A 19,103-nucleotide genomic window follows, 5' to 3' on the forward strand; every position below is an offset into this window, starting at 1 on the left:
CGGGTGACTGACGTCTCAGGACAACCTCTGCCAACACTGGACTCTCAAATAGTCCTGGATGAATCAAGAAACTGAAACTGCGTCCACTCTTGAAGAGGAGGAGAGGAGGAGAGGAGGAGAGGAGGAGAGGGGGAGAGGGGGAGAGGAGACGAGGAGAGGGGGAGAGGAGAGAAGGAGAGGAGGAGAGGCTCAGACCTGGTGGCCAAAGAGGAAGGCCTAGCTGAATGACCCTGCGTGGGGGGGGGGCATCGAAGAGTGTTGAGGACCTGGCGGCCCAGGTGGCCAGAACTAACCCAAGAAGGATGCAGAAAGCCAGGGTGTCGGGGACCAAGGACGCACCCTGGCCTGGTGACTGCATCATCTATAAAGTAACCATGAGCCAGCAGGGACCACGAGCTGACGTCACCAGGACCATTGGCCGCCCACCCTTGACAGTGCAAGGGGCAGTGAGGTCTCATCTCTGCACCTTGGAGTCCAGTCCAGGGGCGGCCGCCAGGACCCCGGACTCCAGACATGGAGGCGCTTTGTCTCGTGGCGCTACAGTTCTGGAGACGTCATATCTGAAGTCAAACTCAGGCCTTGACCCAGTTCTCCAGTCCCAACTGGAGAGCCCATGTGTGCCTCTCCCGTGACGTTTGCTGTCCATGGTGGAAGGAATGTTGGTGCTGGCCACCCTCCAGCATCAGCAGTCCACCTGCATTGAACCAGGACCTGAGGCCTGTGCTCAGAGCCCCGACTAGCCGAGTCCAGCTAGCCTCAAAGTCCCAGACACCGTGTACTGGTGAGCTAGCCCTTTGGCATCCAAAAATGTCTCTCTGAACCTGAATGGGAACATTGCTCCTGTACGTTTGTTTTTTTGAGCGGGAGGAGGGTTGTACTATTTATGTCAGATACTCGGTCACTTTTGCTTTAACCCACTGAGCTGTTCAGCCTTGCACTGAGTGATACTTAGATAAGATAAGATAGATAATTTTATATTGCACAATTAATTAAAATCATTGCAATCGCACTTGATTAGGTACAAAATAAAGTGCATGAGTTCCAGTGTTAAAGGTAGAATGTTACAAAGTAACATCATATTATTAAAAAAAAAATCGACTTCACATTATCAATGATAAAAGGTTTGAGACTGATACCAGTGGGTTGAAAGTTATGATTCTATCGATTTGTCAGAAGTCAAAATGACTTATACAGCCTTCAGAAATGCCAGCAAGGCTGCACCGGATGTGCCACCGGCTGTGCCACCAGCTGTGCCACCGGTGGGCCACCAGCTGTGCCACCGGCTGTGCCACTGGCTGTGCCACCAGCTGTGCCACCAGCTGTGCCACCAGCTGTGCCACTGGCTGTGCCACCTGTGGGCCACCAGCTGTGCTACCGGCTGTGCCACCAGCTGTGCCACCAGCTGTGCCACCGGCTGTGCCACCAGCTGTGCCACCAGCTGTCCCACCGGCTGTACCACCGGCTGAGCCACCAGCTGTGCCACCGGCTGTGCCACCAGCTGTGCCACCGGCTGTGCCACCAGCTGTGCCACCAGCTGTGCCACCAGCTGTGCCACCGTCTGTGCCACCAGCTGTGCCACCGGCTGTGCCACCAGCTGTGCCACCGGCTGTGCCACCAGCTGTGCCACCGGCTGTCCCACCAGCTGTGCCACTGGCTGTGCCACAAGCTGTGCCACTGGCTGTGCCACCAGCTGTGCCACCGGCTGTGCCACTGGCTGTGCCACCAGCTGTGCCACTGGCTGTGCCACCAGCTGTGCCACCAGCTGTCCCACCAGCTGTGCCACTGGCTGTGCCACCAGCTGTGCCACCGGCTGTGCCACCGGCTGTGCCACTGGCTGTGCCACCAGCTGTGCCACCAGCTGTCCCACCAGCTGTGCCTCTGGCTGTGCCACCAGCTGTGCCACCGGCTGTGCCACCGGCTGTGCTGAATCGCCCTTCAAACAGTCCACCGTGGCATCCTGACATGTCCGAAAATTGTAAATTCGCCAAATGGTGCAGAGCAGATAAGTTCTCAAGGGGCGCAGGGTCTCACAAATGCATAACGTGAATTATCCCCCACACGCTCGGCACTGTGTAACTACCATTTCTTTATAACCTTGCCCGTTCTTGTATGCCCACAGTGGGATCAAACCAAACCGTAGCCTCATTGGTTGACGCTTCATTGTTGCATTAGGGGGAGGACAGAAGGACCCGATTCACACAACTAACTTAAGACAAAATCCTAAACTTACTACCATTTCGGTATTCACAGAAGGCACTTACTCATTTCGGTATTCACTGAAGGCACTTACTCATTTCGGTATTCACAGAAGGCACTTACTCATTTCGGTAGTCACAGAAGGCACTTACTCATTTCGGTAGTCACAGAAGGCACTTACTCATTTCGGTATTCACAGAAGGCACTTACTCATTTCGGTATTCACAGAAGGCACTTACTCATTTCGGTAGTCACAGAAGGCACTTACTCATTTCGGTATTCACAGAAGGCACTTACTCATTTCGGTATTCACAGAAGGCACTTACTCATTTCGGTATTCACAGAAGGCACTTACTCATTTCGGTAGTCACAGAAGGCACTTACTCATTTCGGTATTCACAGAAGGCACTTACTCATTTCGGTATTCACAGAAGGCACTTACTCATTTCGGTATTCACAGAAGGCACTTACTCATTTCGGTATAAAGAAAAAGAAGGCACTTACTCATTTCGGTATTCACAGAAGGCACTTACTCGTTTCGGTATTCACAGAAGGCACTTACTCATTTCGGTATTCACAGAAGGCACTTACTCATTTCGGTATTCACAGAAGGCACTTACTCATTTCGGTATTCACAGAAAGCACTTACTCATTTCGGTATTCACAGAAGGCACTTACTCATTTCGGTAGTCACAGAAGGCACTTACTCATTTCGGTACAGAAGGCACTTACTTATTTCGGTATTCACAGAAGGCACTTACTCATTTCGGTATTCACAGAAGGCACTTACTCATTTTGGTAGTCACAGAAGGCACTTACTCATTTCGGTATTCACAGAAGGCACTTACCCATTTCGGTATTCACAGAAGGCACTTACTCATTTCGGTATTCACAGAAGGCACTTACTCATTTCGGTATTCACAGAAGGCACTTACTCATTTCGGTATTCACAGAAGTTAGGAGTCCTAACTTTAGGACTCCTAAACTGAGAAAAATCCTAACTTTAAGACTTTCGGTGTTCACAGAAGGCATTTAGGAGTCCTAACTTCTGTGAATACTGAAATGGTAATAAGTTTAGGATTTTGTCTTAAGTTAGTTCTGTGAATCGGGCCCGTAGTGTGGTAAGCCCCTGCTGTTATCATTTTAATGCCCAGCTTCCGAGCTTGAGTTTTTTCGAGCTTGTTGTGTCTTTGTCCGCTGACATTATTTTTGCTTGTTTTGTTAAAAGTTTTGCTTTGGATGCCACGAGCCTCGACTCTTCCTTCATCATCCATCCGTGCTCCGAGGCACTTGTAAGCGGTCACCGTCTCGATGGGTTCACCATCCATGGCCACGAGCCTCTTCTCTTGGGTTGCCTGGAGATTATCAGCAGGATACTTAGAACCAGAGCGCCACTGCCCATCCAATATACTGCCCACAAAACACTGCCCACAGATGATACTGCCCAATAACCACTGCCCACCCAAAGCCCAGAGGAAAGGCCAAGTGTATAAACAAATCATAGAAAAGAAGAAGAGCCATTGGAAATATGTGCAAGTTTAATGAGTCTCAAACAATAAAGATTCTACAGGAATACATGAGGGTAGATGTCCAGTCTCTGAGCATGCGTGCTCGCCTTCAGTCCTCTGGCGACATCTAGCGCTTCTGAGTGTACACTGCAGGAGCTCCAGGGTCCCTACTTGGACTTGATGTTCAGAGCATCTTTCGCTCTCTGAAACGTCTCCGCAAACCAGTTTCTGCAACAAAAACAGAGCAGGGTAAGCATTGCCCCCGAGAGGGGAGGAGTCAAGAGCGACAGACACAAGAGCACGGTAAGCATTGCCCCCGAGAGGGGAGGAGTCAAGAGCGACAGACACAAGAGCACGGTAAGCATTGCCCCCGAGAGGGGAGGAGTCAAGAGCGACAGACACAAGAGCACGGTAAGCATTGCCCCCGAGAGGGGAGGAGTCAAGAGCGACAGACACAAGAGCACGGTAAGCATTGCCCCCGAGAGGGGAGGAGTCAGGAGCGACAGACGCAAGAGCACAGTAAGCATTGCCCCCGAGAGGGGAGGAGTCAAGAGCGACAGACACAAGAGCACGGTAAGCATTGCCCCCGAGAGGGGAGGAGTCAAGAGCGACAGACACAAGAGCACGGTAAGCATTGCCCCCGAGAGGGGAGGAGTCAAGAGCGACAGACACAAGAGCACGGTAAGCATTGCCCCTGAGAGGGGAGGAGTCAGGAGCGACAGACGCAAGAGCACAGTAAGCATTGCCCCCGAGAGGGGAGGAGTCAAGAGCGACAGACACAAGAGCACGGTAAGCATTGCCCGCGAGAGGGAAGGAGTCAGGAGCGACAGACGCAAGAGCACGGTAAGCATTGCCCCCGAGAGGGGAGGAGTCAAGAGCGACAGACACAAGAGCACGGTAAGCATTGTCCCCGAGAGGGAAGGAGTCAGGAGCGACAGACGCAAGAGCACGGTAAGCATTGCCCCCGAGAGGGGAGGAGTCAGGAGCGACAGACTCAAGAGCAAGGTAAGCATTGCCCCCGAGAGGGGAGGAGTCAGGAGTGACAGACACAAGAGCAGGGTAAGAATTGCCCCAGAGAGGGGAGGAGTCAGGAGCGAAAGACGCAAGAGCACGGTAAGCATTGCCCCCCAGAGGGGAGGAGTCAGGAGCGACAGACTCAAGAGCACGGTAAGCATTGCCTCCGAGAGGGGAGGAGTCAGGAGCGACAGACACAAGAGCAGGGTAAGAATTGCCCCCGAGAGGGGAGGAGTCAGGAGCGAAAGACGCAAGAGCACGGTAAGCATTGCCCCCGAGAGGGGAGGAGTCAGGAGCGACAGACTCAAGAGCACGGTAAGCATTGCTGCCAAGAGGGGAGGATTCAGGAGCGACAGACACAAGAGCACGGTAAGCATTGCCCCCAAGAGGGTAGGAGTCAGGAGGGACAGACGCAAGAGCACGGTAAGCATTGCCCCCAAGAGGGGAGAAGTCAGAAGCGACAGACGCAAGAACACGGTAACCATTTCCCACAAGAGGGGAGGAGTCAGGAGGGACAGACTCAAGAGCACGGTAAGCATTGCCCCCGAGAGGGGAGGAGTCAGGAGCGACAGATGCAAGAGCACGGTAAGCATTGCCCCCGAGAGGGGAGGAGTCAGGAGCGACAGACTCAAGAGCACGGTAAGCATTGCCCCTGAGAGGGGAGGAGTCAGGAGCGCCAGACGTAAGAGCACGGTAAGCATTGCCCCCGAGAGGGGAGAAGTCAGGAGCGACAGGCGCAAGAGCACGGTAACCATTGCCCCCGAGAGGGGAGGAGTCAGGAGGGACAGACTCAAGAGCACGGTAAGCATTGCCCCCGAGAGGGGAGGGGTCAAAAGGGTTAGACACAAGAGCAGGGTAAGGATTGCCCCCGGGAGGGGTGGAGTCAGGAGCGACAGACGCAAGAGCACGGTAAGTATTGCCCCCGAGAGGGGAGGAGTCAGGAGCGATAGACGCAAGAGCATGGTAAGCATTGCCCCCGAGAGGGGCGCAGTTAGGAGTGTCAGAAGCAAGAGCACGGTAAGCATTACTCCCGAGAGGGAAGCAGTCAGGAGCGTCCGACGCAAGAGCACAGTAGGCATTGCCCCCGAGAGGGGCGCCCCTCTTGGGTGAAGGCAAAGGTGAAGCTGAGTGTGTGTCGGCTACTTGCGGGGGTTCTCCTTCCTCTTCCCCTCAGAGCAGAGCTCAGCTGAGCGAGCGAGTACGCAGCCGTAGTCAGTTGCCCCGGAGAGTGTGCCCCAAAATCTACACGGAAGTGGCGCGGCTAGGACTGGGTGTGGCTTCGGGGTTTTCTCAGCGTGCCCTACTGGTAACTCACTTTTTGTCTGCCTTACCTTGCTCCACGGGCCGGCGGGAGTGACGCATCAGCGCGGAGCATGTGCTGTGGAGTTGAGAGGGGGTGCCCACTCTTCAAGGGCTTTAAGGGTACAGAAGAAGCTGAAGCGGGCCCCGGAGTCTATTAACACTTCCCCAAGAGGTGCAGTGACCGTGGGTGTCTTAGGGCTGTTGCCGTGTTTTGCTGGCATTCTTCTTTACTTCTTTGCGTTCTGTATTACCTGGCTTTAGTAAGTCTTGTAAATCTGGGGTGGGGTCAAATGCAGTGGGTGTTGCGGTGGAACGCCCGCATTAGCACCACCCATTGCTCGCCCTTTGCCGCAGCAGCCTGCGGCAGGAAGGGGCACATTTTCAAGGTGGCGTTGAGCCACGTTAAGTACCTTAGTGCCACCTTGTAAATAAGGGGAAGGGTTCAACGCCACCAGAACGCCAGAAAAAGCGACGCTCCGATGACGTTAGGGGCATGTAAATATGCCCCTGAGTCACGAGGGCCCGATGAGACAGAAACGACCAGAGGCTCACTTGTACTTGTGGACATATTAAAGATAACGGGCATATCAGCAAGGGCTTTATCTCCGCTTTTTAGGCTTTAAAAGCCAGAAAAGCGGAGATAAAACCATCGCCCTATCAGCAAGAGGGTGCTAACACACATATTCGCATGTTAGCACCCTTTTGCACAACGCCTACCTTTGCATCTCTAATGAGATGCAAAGTGGGCGTTCCTGACATACACTCCGTGTCAGGACATCATTAGCGCGGCTTCGCGGTATCAGCAAGGATGTCCTAGCATTTTAGCAGACGTTAGTTTTTGGAAAAAACTGCTGTTTTCTCCAAAAACTAACGTCTGCTAAAATGCTGACTTACCTATCCCTAACATAGGGGGTGGATTGTGCTGATACGACCACAGGGTCGGATGAGCAAGGTTATCACCCTTGTGCAGGGAACATCGCTGGAAAACCAGCGATGGTCCCTGCAAAACAGCGATTTCCTCGCTATCTCTAGAATTGTTATCACTCTGGAGCAACACGTTGTTGATAACGCGCTACCAGGGCGACAAATACCAGCGATAGACGACGATGAATCACAAAGGGCTAAGCGCGCTTTGAGTTATTCACCGCCGTTCGTTGCTGATATGCCCCAACATTCCAAATCTCACGAGCATAGTTAGGGCCCTGGGAGATGAAGTTAAAATGATGTTGTCACAGCGAATGACGAGCCGGGAGAGCCATAGCCGGGAAGTGACCTCATCTGTCATGGAGCCGGGACACCCACATGTATTCGGGAAACTGCCAAAGTGGACGAAAGAGGAGAAGTACCGGTGGACCCCAGAGGAGAGACCCCGAGAAACCACCGCTCCGATCCCGGTAAAGAGCGCGGGCAGCAAAGACCCTGAGGACAAAGAGAAGGAGCCCTCTCGCCCACAGGAGAGGGCGAGACAAATACAACCCAAGGCAACGAGAGCATCCATGAAGGAACGGGAGGGGCTGGGTGCCGCAGGACGTGCAGGACCAGGGGCTCTCCCCATGCACCCCCACAACTGGGGCACCGCGTCTCACACGTCTGGGGACACCGCTGTAAGAAAGACGATTACAAATATGCACAGTAAATAAGGCCATGATAATAGCAACCATAGAAGGAATTATATCTAATAAAGGGTCCGGCCCTAGTGGTATCCCCAATGCTGTCTTGAAAGCCAAGCGAGAACTGTGGCAAGAGTACCGATTCCATCATTCAAAGATGTTGACTCAATCCTTCAAAGATGTCGACTCTTTCCTTCGAAGATGTCAACTCCATCCTTCAAAGATGCTGACTCCATCATTCAAAGATGTCGACTCCATCATTCAAAGATGTCGACTCCATCATTCAAAGATGTCGACTCCATCATTCAAAGATGACGACTCCATCCTTCAAAGTTGTCGACTCCATCCTTCAAAGATGTTGACTCCATCCTTCAAAGATGTCGACTCTATTATTCAAAGATGTTGAATCTATCGTTCAAAGATGTCGACTCAATTGTTCAAAGATGTTGACTCTATCGTTCAAAGATGTAGACTCCATCCTTTAAAGATGTCGACTCCATCCTTCAAAGATGTCGACTCCATCATTCAAAGATGTCGACTCCATCATTTAAAGATGTTGACTCCATCATTCAAAGATGTCGACTCCATCCTTCAAAGATGTTGACTCCATCCTTCAAAGATGTCGACTCTATTGTTCCAAGATGTTGAATCTATCGTTCAAAAGATGTCGACTCAATTGTTCAAAGATAATGACTCTATCGTTCAAAGATGTAGACTCCATCCTTTAAAGATGTCGACTCCATCCTTCAAAGATGTCGACTCCATCTTTCAAAGATGTCGACTCCATCCTTCAAAGATGTTGACTCCATCATTCAAAGATGTCGACTCCATCCTTCAAAGATGTCGACTCCATCCTTCAAAGATGTTGACTCCATCCTTCAAAGATGTCGACTCCATCCTTCAAAGATGTTGACTCAATCCTGTCTTGAAAGCCAAGCCAGAACTGTGGCAAGAGTACCGATTCCATCACTCAAAGATGTTGACTCAATCCTTCAAAGATGTCGACTCTTTCCTTCGAAGATGTCAACTCCATCCTTCAAAGATGCTGACTCCATCATTCAAAGATGTTGACTCCATCATTCAAAGATGACGACTCCATCCTTCAAAGTTGTCCGCTCCATCCTTCAAAGATGTTGACTCCATCCTTCAAAGATGTCGACTCTATTGTTGCAAGATGTTGAATCTATCGTTCAAAGATGTCGACTCAATTGTTCAAAGATGTTGACTCTATCGTTCAAAGATATAGACTCCATCCTTTAAAGATGTCGACTCCATCCTTCAAAGATGTCGACTCCATCTTTCAAAGATGTCGACTCCATCCTTCAAAGATGTTGACTCCATCATTCAAAGACGTCGACGCCATCCTTCAAAGATGTCGACTCCATCATTCAAAGATGTCGACTCCATCATTCAAAGATGTCGACTCCATCATTCAAAGATGTCGACTCCATCATTCAAAGATGATGACTCCATCCTTCAAAGTTGTAGACTCCATCCTTCAAAGATGTTGACTCCATCCTTCAAAGATGTCGACTCTATTGTTCAAAGATGTTGAATCTATCGTTCAAAGATGTCGACTCAATTGTTCAAAGATGTTGACTCTATCGTTCAAAGATGTAGACTCCATCCTTTAAAGATGTCGACTCCATCCTTCAAAGATGTCGACTCCATCCTTCAAAGATGTTGACTCCATCATTCAAAGATGTCGACGCCATCCTTCAAAGATGTCGACTCCATCCTTCAAAGATGGCGACTCCATCCTTCAAAGATGTCGACTCCATCCTTCAAAGGTGCTGACTCCATCATTCAAAGATGTCGACTCCATCATTTAAAGATGTCGACTCCATCATTCAAAGATGTCGACGCCATCCTTCAAAGATGTCGACTCCATCCTTCAAAGATGGCCACTCCATCCTTCAAAGATGTCGACTCCATCCTTCAAAGGTGCTGACTCCATCATTCAAAGATGTCGACTCCATCATTCAAAGATGTCGACTCCATCATTCAAAGATGACGACGCCATCCTTCAAAGTTGTCGACTCCATCCTTCAAAGATGTTGACTCCATCCTTCAAAGATGTCGACTCTATTGTTCCAAGATGTTGAATCTATCGTTCAAAGATGTCGACTCAATTGTTCAAAGATGTTGACTCTATCATTCAAAGATGTAGACTCCATCCTTTAAAGATGTCGACTCCATCCTTCAAAGATGTCGACTCCATCTTTCAAAGATGTCGACTCCATCCTTCAAAGATGTTGACTCCATCATTCAAAGATGTCGACGCCATCCTTCAAAGATGTCGACTCCATCCTTCAAAGATGGCGACTCCATCCTTCAAAGATGTCGACTCCATCCTTCAAAGATGTTGACTCCATCCTTCAAAGATGTCGACTCCATCCTTCAAAGATGTTGACTCAATCCTTCAAAGATGTCGACTCCAGCCTTCAAAGATGTCGACTCCATCCTTCAAAGATGTCGACTCTATCCTTCAAAGATGTCGATGCCATGATTCAAAGATATCGACTCCATCCTTCAAAGATGTCGACTCTATCATTCAAAGATGTTGACTCCATCCTTCAAAGATGTCGACTCCATCCTTCAAAGATGTTGACTCCATCCTTCAAAGATGTCGACTCTATTGTTCAAAGATGTTGAATCTATCGTTCAAAGATGTCGACTCAATTGTTCAAAGATGTTGACTCTATCATTCAAAGATGTAGACTCCATCCTTTAAAGATGTCGACTCCATCCTTCAAAGATGTCGACTCCATCTTTCAAAGATGTCGACTCCATCCTTCAAAGATGTTGACTCCATCATTCAAAGATGTCGACGCCATCCTTCAAAGATGTCGACTCCATCCTTCAAAGATGTCGACTCCATCCTTCAAAGGTGCTGACTCCATCATTCAAAGATGTCGACTCCATCATTTAAAGATGTCGACTCCATCATTCAAAGATGTAGACTCCATCATTCAAAGATGACGACTCCATCCTTCAAAGTTGTCGACTCCATCCTTCAAAGGTGCTGACTCCATCATTCAAAGATGTCGACTCCATCATTTAAAGATGTCGACTCCATCATTCAAAGATGTAGACTCCATCATTCAAAGATGACGACTCCATCCTTCAAAGTTGTCGACTCCATCCTTCAAGATGTTGACTCCATCTTTAAAAGATGTCGACTCTATTGTTCAAAGATGTTGAATCTATCGTTCAAAGATGTCGACTCCATCCTTCAAAGATGTCGACTCCATCTTTCAAAGATGTCGACTCCATCCTTCAAGATGGCTGCTCATTAGTGCTGCTCTGCTTGCCAGGTGTAAAAATCCGATGAGAATCCGCCTATCCAGCTACACAATATATGCAATACAGCTCATGAAGAGAGGGAGCAGTAACGCAAGACTCGTGAGCCGAAGATTTGGAAAAATCCGCAAATCAAAGGCGTGCTTAGGCCCAGAGAACACAGCACCAGAATCCAAAGAGAGACAGGCCGGGCCTCGCTGCAACACACTCAGATCAGCAATGCAGGTCACGCTGTACAACGTGAAGACTAGAGCAGGCCGGAGGGGGCCTTATAGTGACACCACGAGCTGTAGCTGCAAGGTACCCACGAGTCAAGGAAAAGACCGGAGCCGGCATCTGTATCTAGAGCCTCTGTGAAGGGAGGCGGATGGAAGTTGGTTAAAATACATGACAAGAGGAGGCTGAGAACTGAGGGGCATATTATCAAGACAGGCAATAAAATTATCACTGTTTTAGTGGCAGAAAACTGCTGCTAAAACTGCGATAATGGGCTTGATTATACGCTCTATGGAATTCCAATTGTAGGCCATGTTATATGTCCTTCACATTTAACATGGGCTTCAATTGCAATTCCATAGAGCAGCGTTTCCTAAACTGTGGTCCGCGGACCCCCAGGGGTCCGTGAGATATTCCCAGGGGGTCCGCAGGACTCGAGTGCCTGTCGTCGTAGTGAAAAATGAAACGCCCATGCATCCTCACAGCACACAAGAGCGGTGAATGTTGGCGCAGGGGCGGCGAGACCACAACAATACAATCGGGAGGCAGGGGCAGTGAATGGGCAGTCAGGGGGACGGGGTTGCAGGGGGCACAGTGGCTGGGGAAACGAGCGGAACAGAAGCCAAAAGTGGCACAAAAACAAGGAAAAAACGAGTGGGACAGAAGGCAGAAGGGTTCAAGAAAACGAGTGGAACAGAGTGAAGAAGGGCACAAAAAATGAGGGGAACACGAAGTGGAACAGAGGGCAGAAAGGCACAAAAAACGAGTGGGGCAGAAGGGCACAAAAGACAAGGGAAAAACTAGTGGAACAGAGGGTAGAAAGGCACAAAAAATGAGTGGAACAGGGGGCAGAAGGGCACAAAAGACGAGGGAAAAACAAGTGGAACAGAGGGCAGAAAGGCATAAAAAACGAGTGGAACTGAGGGCAGAAAGGCACAAAAAATGAGTGGAGCAGAGGGCAGAAAGGCACAAAAAAACGAGTGGAACAGAGGGCAGAAGGGCATAAAAAATTAGAGGAAAACGAGTGGCACAGAGGGCAGAAGGGCACAAAAAACGAGTGGAACAGAGGGCAGAAAGGCACAAAAAATGAGTGGAACAGAGGGCAGAAAGGCACAAAAAACGAGTGGAACAGAGGGCAGAAGGGCACAAAAAAATGAGGGAAAAACGAGTGGAACAGAGGGCAGAAAGGCACAAAAAAAGAGGGAAAAACGAGTGGCACAGAGGACAGAAAGGCACAAAAAACGAGGGAAAAATGAGTGGAACAGAGGGCTGAAAGTCACAAAAAATTAGGGGAAAACAAGTGGAACAGAGGGCAGAAAGGCACAAAAAACGAGTGGAACAGAGGTTAGAAAGACACAAAAAATGAGTGGAACAGAGGTCAGAAAGGCACAGAAAACGAGGGGAAACCGAGTGGAACAGAGGGCAGAAAGGCACAAACAAGCATTGGAAATGCAATAGGTCTCGCATTAGGAAAGTTTGAGCTATTGGTATTGTAAATGACACTTTTTTTATTTATGTGTTGGTTTTGAAAGTAGCAAAATTAATAGCTTTGTCAGTTACAATGTCAATAGTTTTAACTTTTGCAAATGTGACACCTATAGCATTTGTAATGCAATGTGTGTTGTATTTACGTGACTTAGATGTATTGATATTACAAATAACAATGGCTTTTAATTTAGTAAATAATTAATACTTAAATAAAAGTTATTGTAATTTATAATGGCAATAGCTTAAACGTTTGTAAATAACTTTTGTGAAGATTATGTTCAGTGTATTTTATTGTGACGAAAATCCAAGAACATTGCATTTGCACCTACACACACACAGAGCCACACACATATAGATGTGGTGGTGGTGGATCTGGGGGATATGGTGGTGGTGGATGTGGTGGTGGTGGTGATGGTGGATGTGGTGGTGATGGTGGTGGATGTGGTGGTGGTGGTGGTGGATGTGATGGTGGATGTGGTGGTGATGTGGTGGATGTGGTGGTGGATGCGGTGGTGGTGGATGCGGTGGATGTGGTGGTGGATGCGGTGGTGGTGGTGGATGGGGTGATGGATGTGGTGGTGGATGTAGTGGTGGTGGTGGTGGTGGATGCGGTGGTGGTGGTGGTGGATGTGGCGGTGGTGGATGTGGTGGTGGTGGATGTGGTGGATGTGGTGGTGGATGTGGCGGTGGATGTGGCGGTGGATGTGGAGGTGATGGTGGATGTGGAGGTGATGGTGGATGTGGTGGTGGTGGTGGATGGGGTGGTGATTGTGGTGGTGGGTGTGGTGGTGGATGTGGTGGTGGGTGTGGTGGATGTGGTGGTGGGTGTGGTGGATGTGGTGGATGCGGTGGTGGTGGTGGATGCGGTGGTGTTGGATGTGGTGGTGGTGGATGTGGTGGTGGATGTCATGGTGGATGTGGAGGTGATGGTGGATGTGGATGTGGTGGTGATGGTGGATGTGGTGGTGGATGTGGTGGTGGATGCGGTGGTGGTGGATGCGGTGGTGGTGGATGCGGTGGTGGTGGTGGATGCGGTGGTGGATGGGGTGGTGGTTGTGGTGGATGTGGTGGTGGATGTAGTGGTGGAAGTGGTGGTGGATGTGGTGGTGGAAGTGGTGGTGGATGTGGCGGTGGTGGATGTGGTGGTGGATGTGGCGGTGGATGTCATGGTGGATGTGGAGGTGATGGTGGATGTGGTGGTGGATGTGGTGGTGGTGGTGGATGTGATGGTGGATGTGGTGGTGATGGTGGATGTGGTGGTGGATGCGGTGGATGTGGTGGTGGATACGGTGGATGTGGTGGATGCGGTGGATGCGGTGGATGTGGTGGATGCGGTGGATGTGGTGGATGCGGTGGTGGTTGTAGTGGATGTAGTGGTGGTGGGGGTGGTGGTGGTGGTGGATGTGGTGGATGCGGTGGTGGTGGATGTGGTGGATGTGGTGGTGGTGGATGTCATGGTGGATGTGGAGGTGATGGTGGATGTGGTGGTGGTGGATGTGATGGTGGATGTAGTGGTGGTGGGTGTGGTGGTGGATGCGGTGGTGGTGGATGCGGTGGATGTGGTGGTGGTGGTGGAGGTGATGGTGGATGTGGTGGTAGTGGTGGATGTGATGGTGGATGCGGTGGTGGTGGATGTGGTGGTGGATGCGGTGGTGGTGGTGGATGCTGTGGTGGTGGATGGGGTGGTGGTTGTGGTGGATGTGGTGGTGGATGTAGTGGTGGTGGGGGTGGTGGTGGTGGATGCGGTGTCTGGGCCAACTGCATATGGATAAACACACTGTCGCTCTCAACCGGACGGTCAACTTGATACCACTTGTCAATACATTGGGCTGCGCACTTTACTCAGTCATACAAGCTTGGTTTTCTTAATTTAGCTGCACCCTTAATTTAAGCTGTCACAGAAAGTAACCATCCTCTTGGTGTGGTCCAAATCACACAGTTCAAGGATAAGGAGTAAAATCTGAAGTGTGTTGAGCAGGTCAGACTGACCATGTGCACGATGAGGCCACAAGGTGAGTACAGAGGGGTGTCACCCCAAGCGACCAGTCACAGCTGCAGAAACAGGGAGTTAAAACATATAAAACATACACCATCGTCGTCTGGCAACAGTAAACTTTCTCTGCTTATTTGAAAACGTGAAGACATTTTCAAAATCGCCCCAGTGCTGAATCAGCAGCACTGTCAAACCTCAAAGTAAAATCCAGCAACTGTTGGTTACATTCAAAAAAAAGCACGAGGACAATTTAAATAAGCCCATTACATGTGTAAAAAGAGGCAAATGCGCTTCAAGCTCATCACTTGGACTACGTCGCGCAAAGGTTCACACACGTCAAAATGTTTGATGCGAAAATAACTAAAAGTATAAATGAAGTAATAGGTTTCTAAATTACAATTGAGAGATTAAAGGGAAATTAAGCAGATTTAGCCAAGAGCTGTAGAGCTTTAACTCGTACAACAAAGGGTGCATTCAAAAATAGCCCTTTAAATAAATATCCCAATTACCTCAAATTTCAACACACAAACAACTGAAAATATCAGGCGATAAGGAAAAATAAAAGTAACAGCTGCATGTAGCTCAGCATTATTTGAAAGGTTTACTCTTCGAAACATAATTTAAAAAAATCCTTAAAAAAAACTAACATCTTTGCTCCAAACTCTAGCGTATTTGAAGGCGGGAGTTTGGTTTAGATCCGTTATATAAGAAAACCTCAATTTGTCACTGAAAGCAAGTGGTCCCGACTGTACCCGTGCTGAGGGAGGGAGGCGAGGGAGGGAGGAGAAATATGAGACGGCCTGCTGGCCGTGAGACGTGTGAAGCAGGGGGCGGGGGGAGCGGATACCTTTGAAGTGAAGCTAAGCTTCACTTCAAAGGTGTGGGGGGAGTGCGGCTGAGGGAACAGACGGCGATTTGGTGATGTGCACGCGCATTTTAGGTCAATGCGCAAGCGCATTGACCTAAAAGCCACGGGCACAGCACCAAATCGCCAAGTTCGGTAAAGTCTGTTTAAGCCCCAATAGAGCTTCGCCAGCTAGGCGCATGCGCCCAGCAGGCGAGCCCTAAAAACAAGTGGAACAGAGGGCAGAAAGGCACAGAAAACGAGGGAAAACAAGTGGAATAGAAGCTAAAAGGGACACAAAAATGAGAGGAAAACGAGTGGCACCGAGGGCAGACGAGCACAAAAAAACGAATGGCACAGAGGCAAAATACAGAATACAGAAATATAGGGGCAGCTAAGAACAGAAAGCAGAACGGGCAGAGAGGCACGGGGGCAGTGAGGGGAACAGAAGGGAAAGCTGGGCAGCGACACGGGGCAGCAAGGGGTACAGAAGGAAAGACCGGGCAGAGAGAGCACAGGGAGAGCGAGGGGAACAGAGGGAAGAAAAAAAGGGGCACGGATAACGTACAGGCAGCGGGGGAAGACAGACAAAAGCAGTCACAGACACAACAATGAAAATACAGGCAATACAATAAAACGTTGAAAGGCACATGTGTATAGGTCACCGTTACTTGGCAGGCAGGTAAAAATAGATACAGCCAGGATCAGCAGTAGGATTTTCGTGCTGCTGTCTGATTGCTCGCTTTCCACAAGCCCTTGGGTACCACTAAAAAATACACTGCTCTATGCATACATGTCCATGCCAATAGACCCAATTCAGGCCGTCTCCCTCCTGAAATTGCCTCTGCTTCAAAAGGCGTTTTTAAAAAGAAATTTAAATTGTACAAATTTCTTGGGGGTCCCCGGCTGCCAGTAGTGATTCAGTGGGGGTCCTCAGGAGTCAAAAGTTTGGGAACCACGGCCATAGAGCATATTATCAAGCCCATTATCGCCGTTCTAGTGGCAGTTTTCTGCCGCTAAAACGGTGATAATTGTATTGCCTGTCTTGATAATATGCCCCTGAGTCGGTTCTGTGCTATTCAAGATATACCCGGTGAGTCAGGAATGTGTGCGACTCTGCGCAAGCTCATGCGGACAATGGCGGCGGCGGGCCGAATACAGGCCGGAGACGCGTGCTTCCTGTTCATGGAGTTCATGTGAGAGAGAAGGTGCAATTGGAGAGATAAGTCGTCCGGACGCGCAACCAGGTCTGAGTGTTGGTTCAAGGATCGAGGCTGAGGGGAGGCATCCGCCGGAGAGGAGGGGCCTCCAGGGATGTCTGGATGAGGTGAAACGCGAAGGTCCGGGAGAGAGTGCGCCCTCAAACTCTTGGAGAGTCCCTGCTCGCTTGGAAGGAGTGCTGGGAGGGGAGGAGGGTGGAGGGCCAGTTGGGTTGTGCAATGGAGGTGTTCCCAAGGAGGTTGGGAGGAAAAGACACCATGGAGTGCGGTCTTTTCTGCTCTACTTTACGGGGAATATGTATAAGCACAAGCGCCGGAATACTGAACGACATCCGTACACAGATGCAACGCACAGCGGAGACCCTGAAACACCTAGAGCAGGAACACAACGCTACACCATGGCCGGACACCCTAGCAAACACGAGAGAGCAAATAGCAGAATATAATGTCCTACAAAAAAGGAAGGCCAACATCTGGCAAAAAGACAAGCTGTGAGGGCGTATGGTGAAGTGCGGAGCCCTATGGGCCAGTGATGGTGCAGGAAGGCCCTATGCGGACGCTGCGCTCACCACACATGGCAGACATGGTGATGGGCAGGTGACTGGACCCCCCGTCCCCTTACCCTCCCGAGACCACACGGGCAGCAGTGCTCGTAAATGGGCTTTACCTCGTCTTTGTAGCAGGTTCACTGTGGTGGATTTTGTTAAACACCTCCTTGGTTTTGTCACCGACATTAGAGGCGAATTCCTTCAGGCGGTCGACAACGCTGGGGGAGTCGTCGGCCTTGGTGACGTCTGTGGGGGAGAGGGGTTAAACACGTCATTAACAGGCACTGCAGTGCTGAGAAGCAGGCAAAAGAGGCGATCAGAGAAGCCTAGAGTCAAGTTCTGAGTGGAAAGATTGTGGTCTGATTCCCAAATGCAATCTGAGACAAAAGTCTAACTTTACGACTTTTGGTATTCACAGAGGTCATTTTCGAGTCCTATCTTTCCAGAATGTCCAGCTCCGGCGTCATTCTCTGGCTGGGGCGAATGTGTCATAAATGGTAGAGGAGGTCTTGAAAATCAGTTTCGGCAGGGAAAAGGGTGGGGTCAAGACACAGCATCACAATCGAGAAAAGTTCGCTCCTTTGCATTGTGGTACAGGCAGTTCACAATTTACGCTCTCCTCAGTGCTGACTGTAGGGTTACACCAAACGTTTGTGTATCACTACAGTCAATACTGAGCCGATAGGTCTAATAGGATTGGTAATAGTGTGGGTGGAAGGTGGCTGAGTGCTGTGGGTGGAAGGAGGCTGAGTGCTGTGGGTGGAAGGTGGCTGAGTGCTGTGGGTAGAAGGAGGCTGAGTGCTGTGGGTGGAAGGTGGCTGAGTGCTGTGGGTGGAAGGTGGCTGAGTGCTGTGGGTAGAAGGTGGCTGAGTGCTGTGGGTAGAAGGAGGCTGAGTGCTGTGGGTAGAAGGAGGCTGAGTGCTGTGGGTGGAAGGTGGCTGAGTGCTGTGGGTAGAAGGAGGCTGAGTGCTGTGGGTGGAAGGTGGCTGAGTGCTGTGGGTAGAAGGTGGCTGAGTGCTGTGGGTAGAAGGTGGCTGAGTGCTGTGGGTGGAAGGTGGCTGAGTGCTGTGGGTAGAAGGTGGCTGAGTGCTGTGGGTAGAAGGTGGCTGAGTGCTGTGGGTAGAAGGTGGCTGAGTGCTGTGGGTGGAAGGTGGCTGAGTGCTGTGGGTGGAAGGTGGCTGAGTGCTGTGGGTAGAAGGAGGCTGAGTGCTGTGGGTAGAAGGTGGCTGAGTGCTGTGGGTAGAAGGTGGCTGAGTGCTGTGGGTGGAAGGTGGCTGAGTGCTGTGGGTGGAAGGTGGCTGAGTGCTGTGGGTGGAAGGTGGCTGAGTGCTGTGGGTAGAAGGTGGCTGAGTGCTGTGGGTAGAAGGTGGCTGAGTGCTGTGGGTAGAAGGTGGCTGAGTGCTGTGGGTGGAAGGTGGCTGAGTGCTGTGGGTGGAAGGTGGCTGAGTGCTGTGGGTGGAAGGTGGCTGAGTGCTGTGGGTGGAAGGTGGCTGAGTGCTGTGGGTAGAAGGTGGCTGAGTGCTGTGGGTAGAAGGTGGCTGAGTGCTGTGGGTAGAAGGTGGCTGAGTGCTGTGGGTGGAAGGAGGCTGAGTGCTGTGGGTAGAAGGTGGCTGAGTGCTGTGGGTAGAAGGTGGCTGAGTGCTGTGGGTAGAAGGAGGCTGAGTGCTGTGGGTAGAAGGTGGCTGAGTGCTGTGGGTGGAAGGTGGCTGAGTGCTGTGGGTGGAAGGTGGCTGAGTGCTGTGGGTAGAAGGTTGTTCAGTTCTGTGAGTAGAAGGTGTCTTAGTGATATGTACAACTGATACAAGTGGTAGGGGTAGATACTGTCTCTTGTACAAGTGATCTGGGTAGAAGCTGTCTCTTA

The 19,103-nt window shown here is 50.3% G+C and overlaps 1 protein-coding gene across 1 annotated transcript in view; it reads right to left on the reverse strand.

The window, feature by feature from the left end:
- Positions 1–3,716: 3,716 nt before the first annotated feature.
- Positions 3,717–19,103, reverse strand: part of APOC1 (apolipoprotein C1) — a 38,063-nt gene continuing 22,676 nt past the window's right edge. Inside the window, exons 3-4 of the mRNA XM_078651265.1 lie at positions 17,362–17,488; positions 3,717–3,932 (exon numbers count right to left, since the gene is read on the reverse strand). Of these exons, the coding sequence (XP_078507391.1) occupies positions 3,872–3,932; positions 17,362–17,488 (188 nt within the window). The 3' untranslated portion in view covers positions 3,717–3,871. The remainder of the gene's footprint in view (positions 3,933–17,361; positions 17,489–19,103) is intronic.

Source organism: Lissotriton helveticus, chromosome 7 (assembly GCF_964261635.1).
Source record: "Lissotriton helveticus chromosome 7, aLisHel1.1, whole genome shotgun sequence".
Taxonomy (NCBI): domain Eukaryota; kingdom Metazoa; phylum Chordata; class Amphibia; order Caudata; family Salamandridae; genus Lissotriton; species Lissotriton helveticus.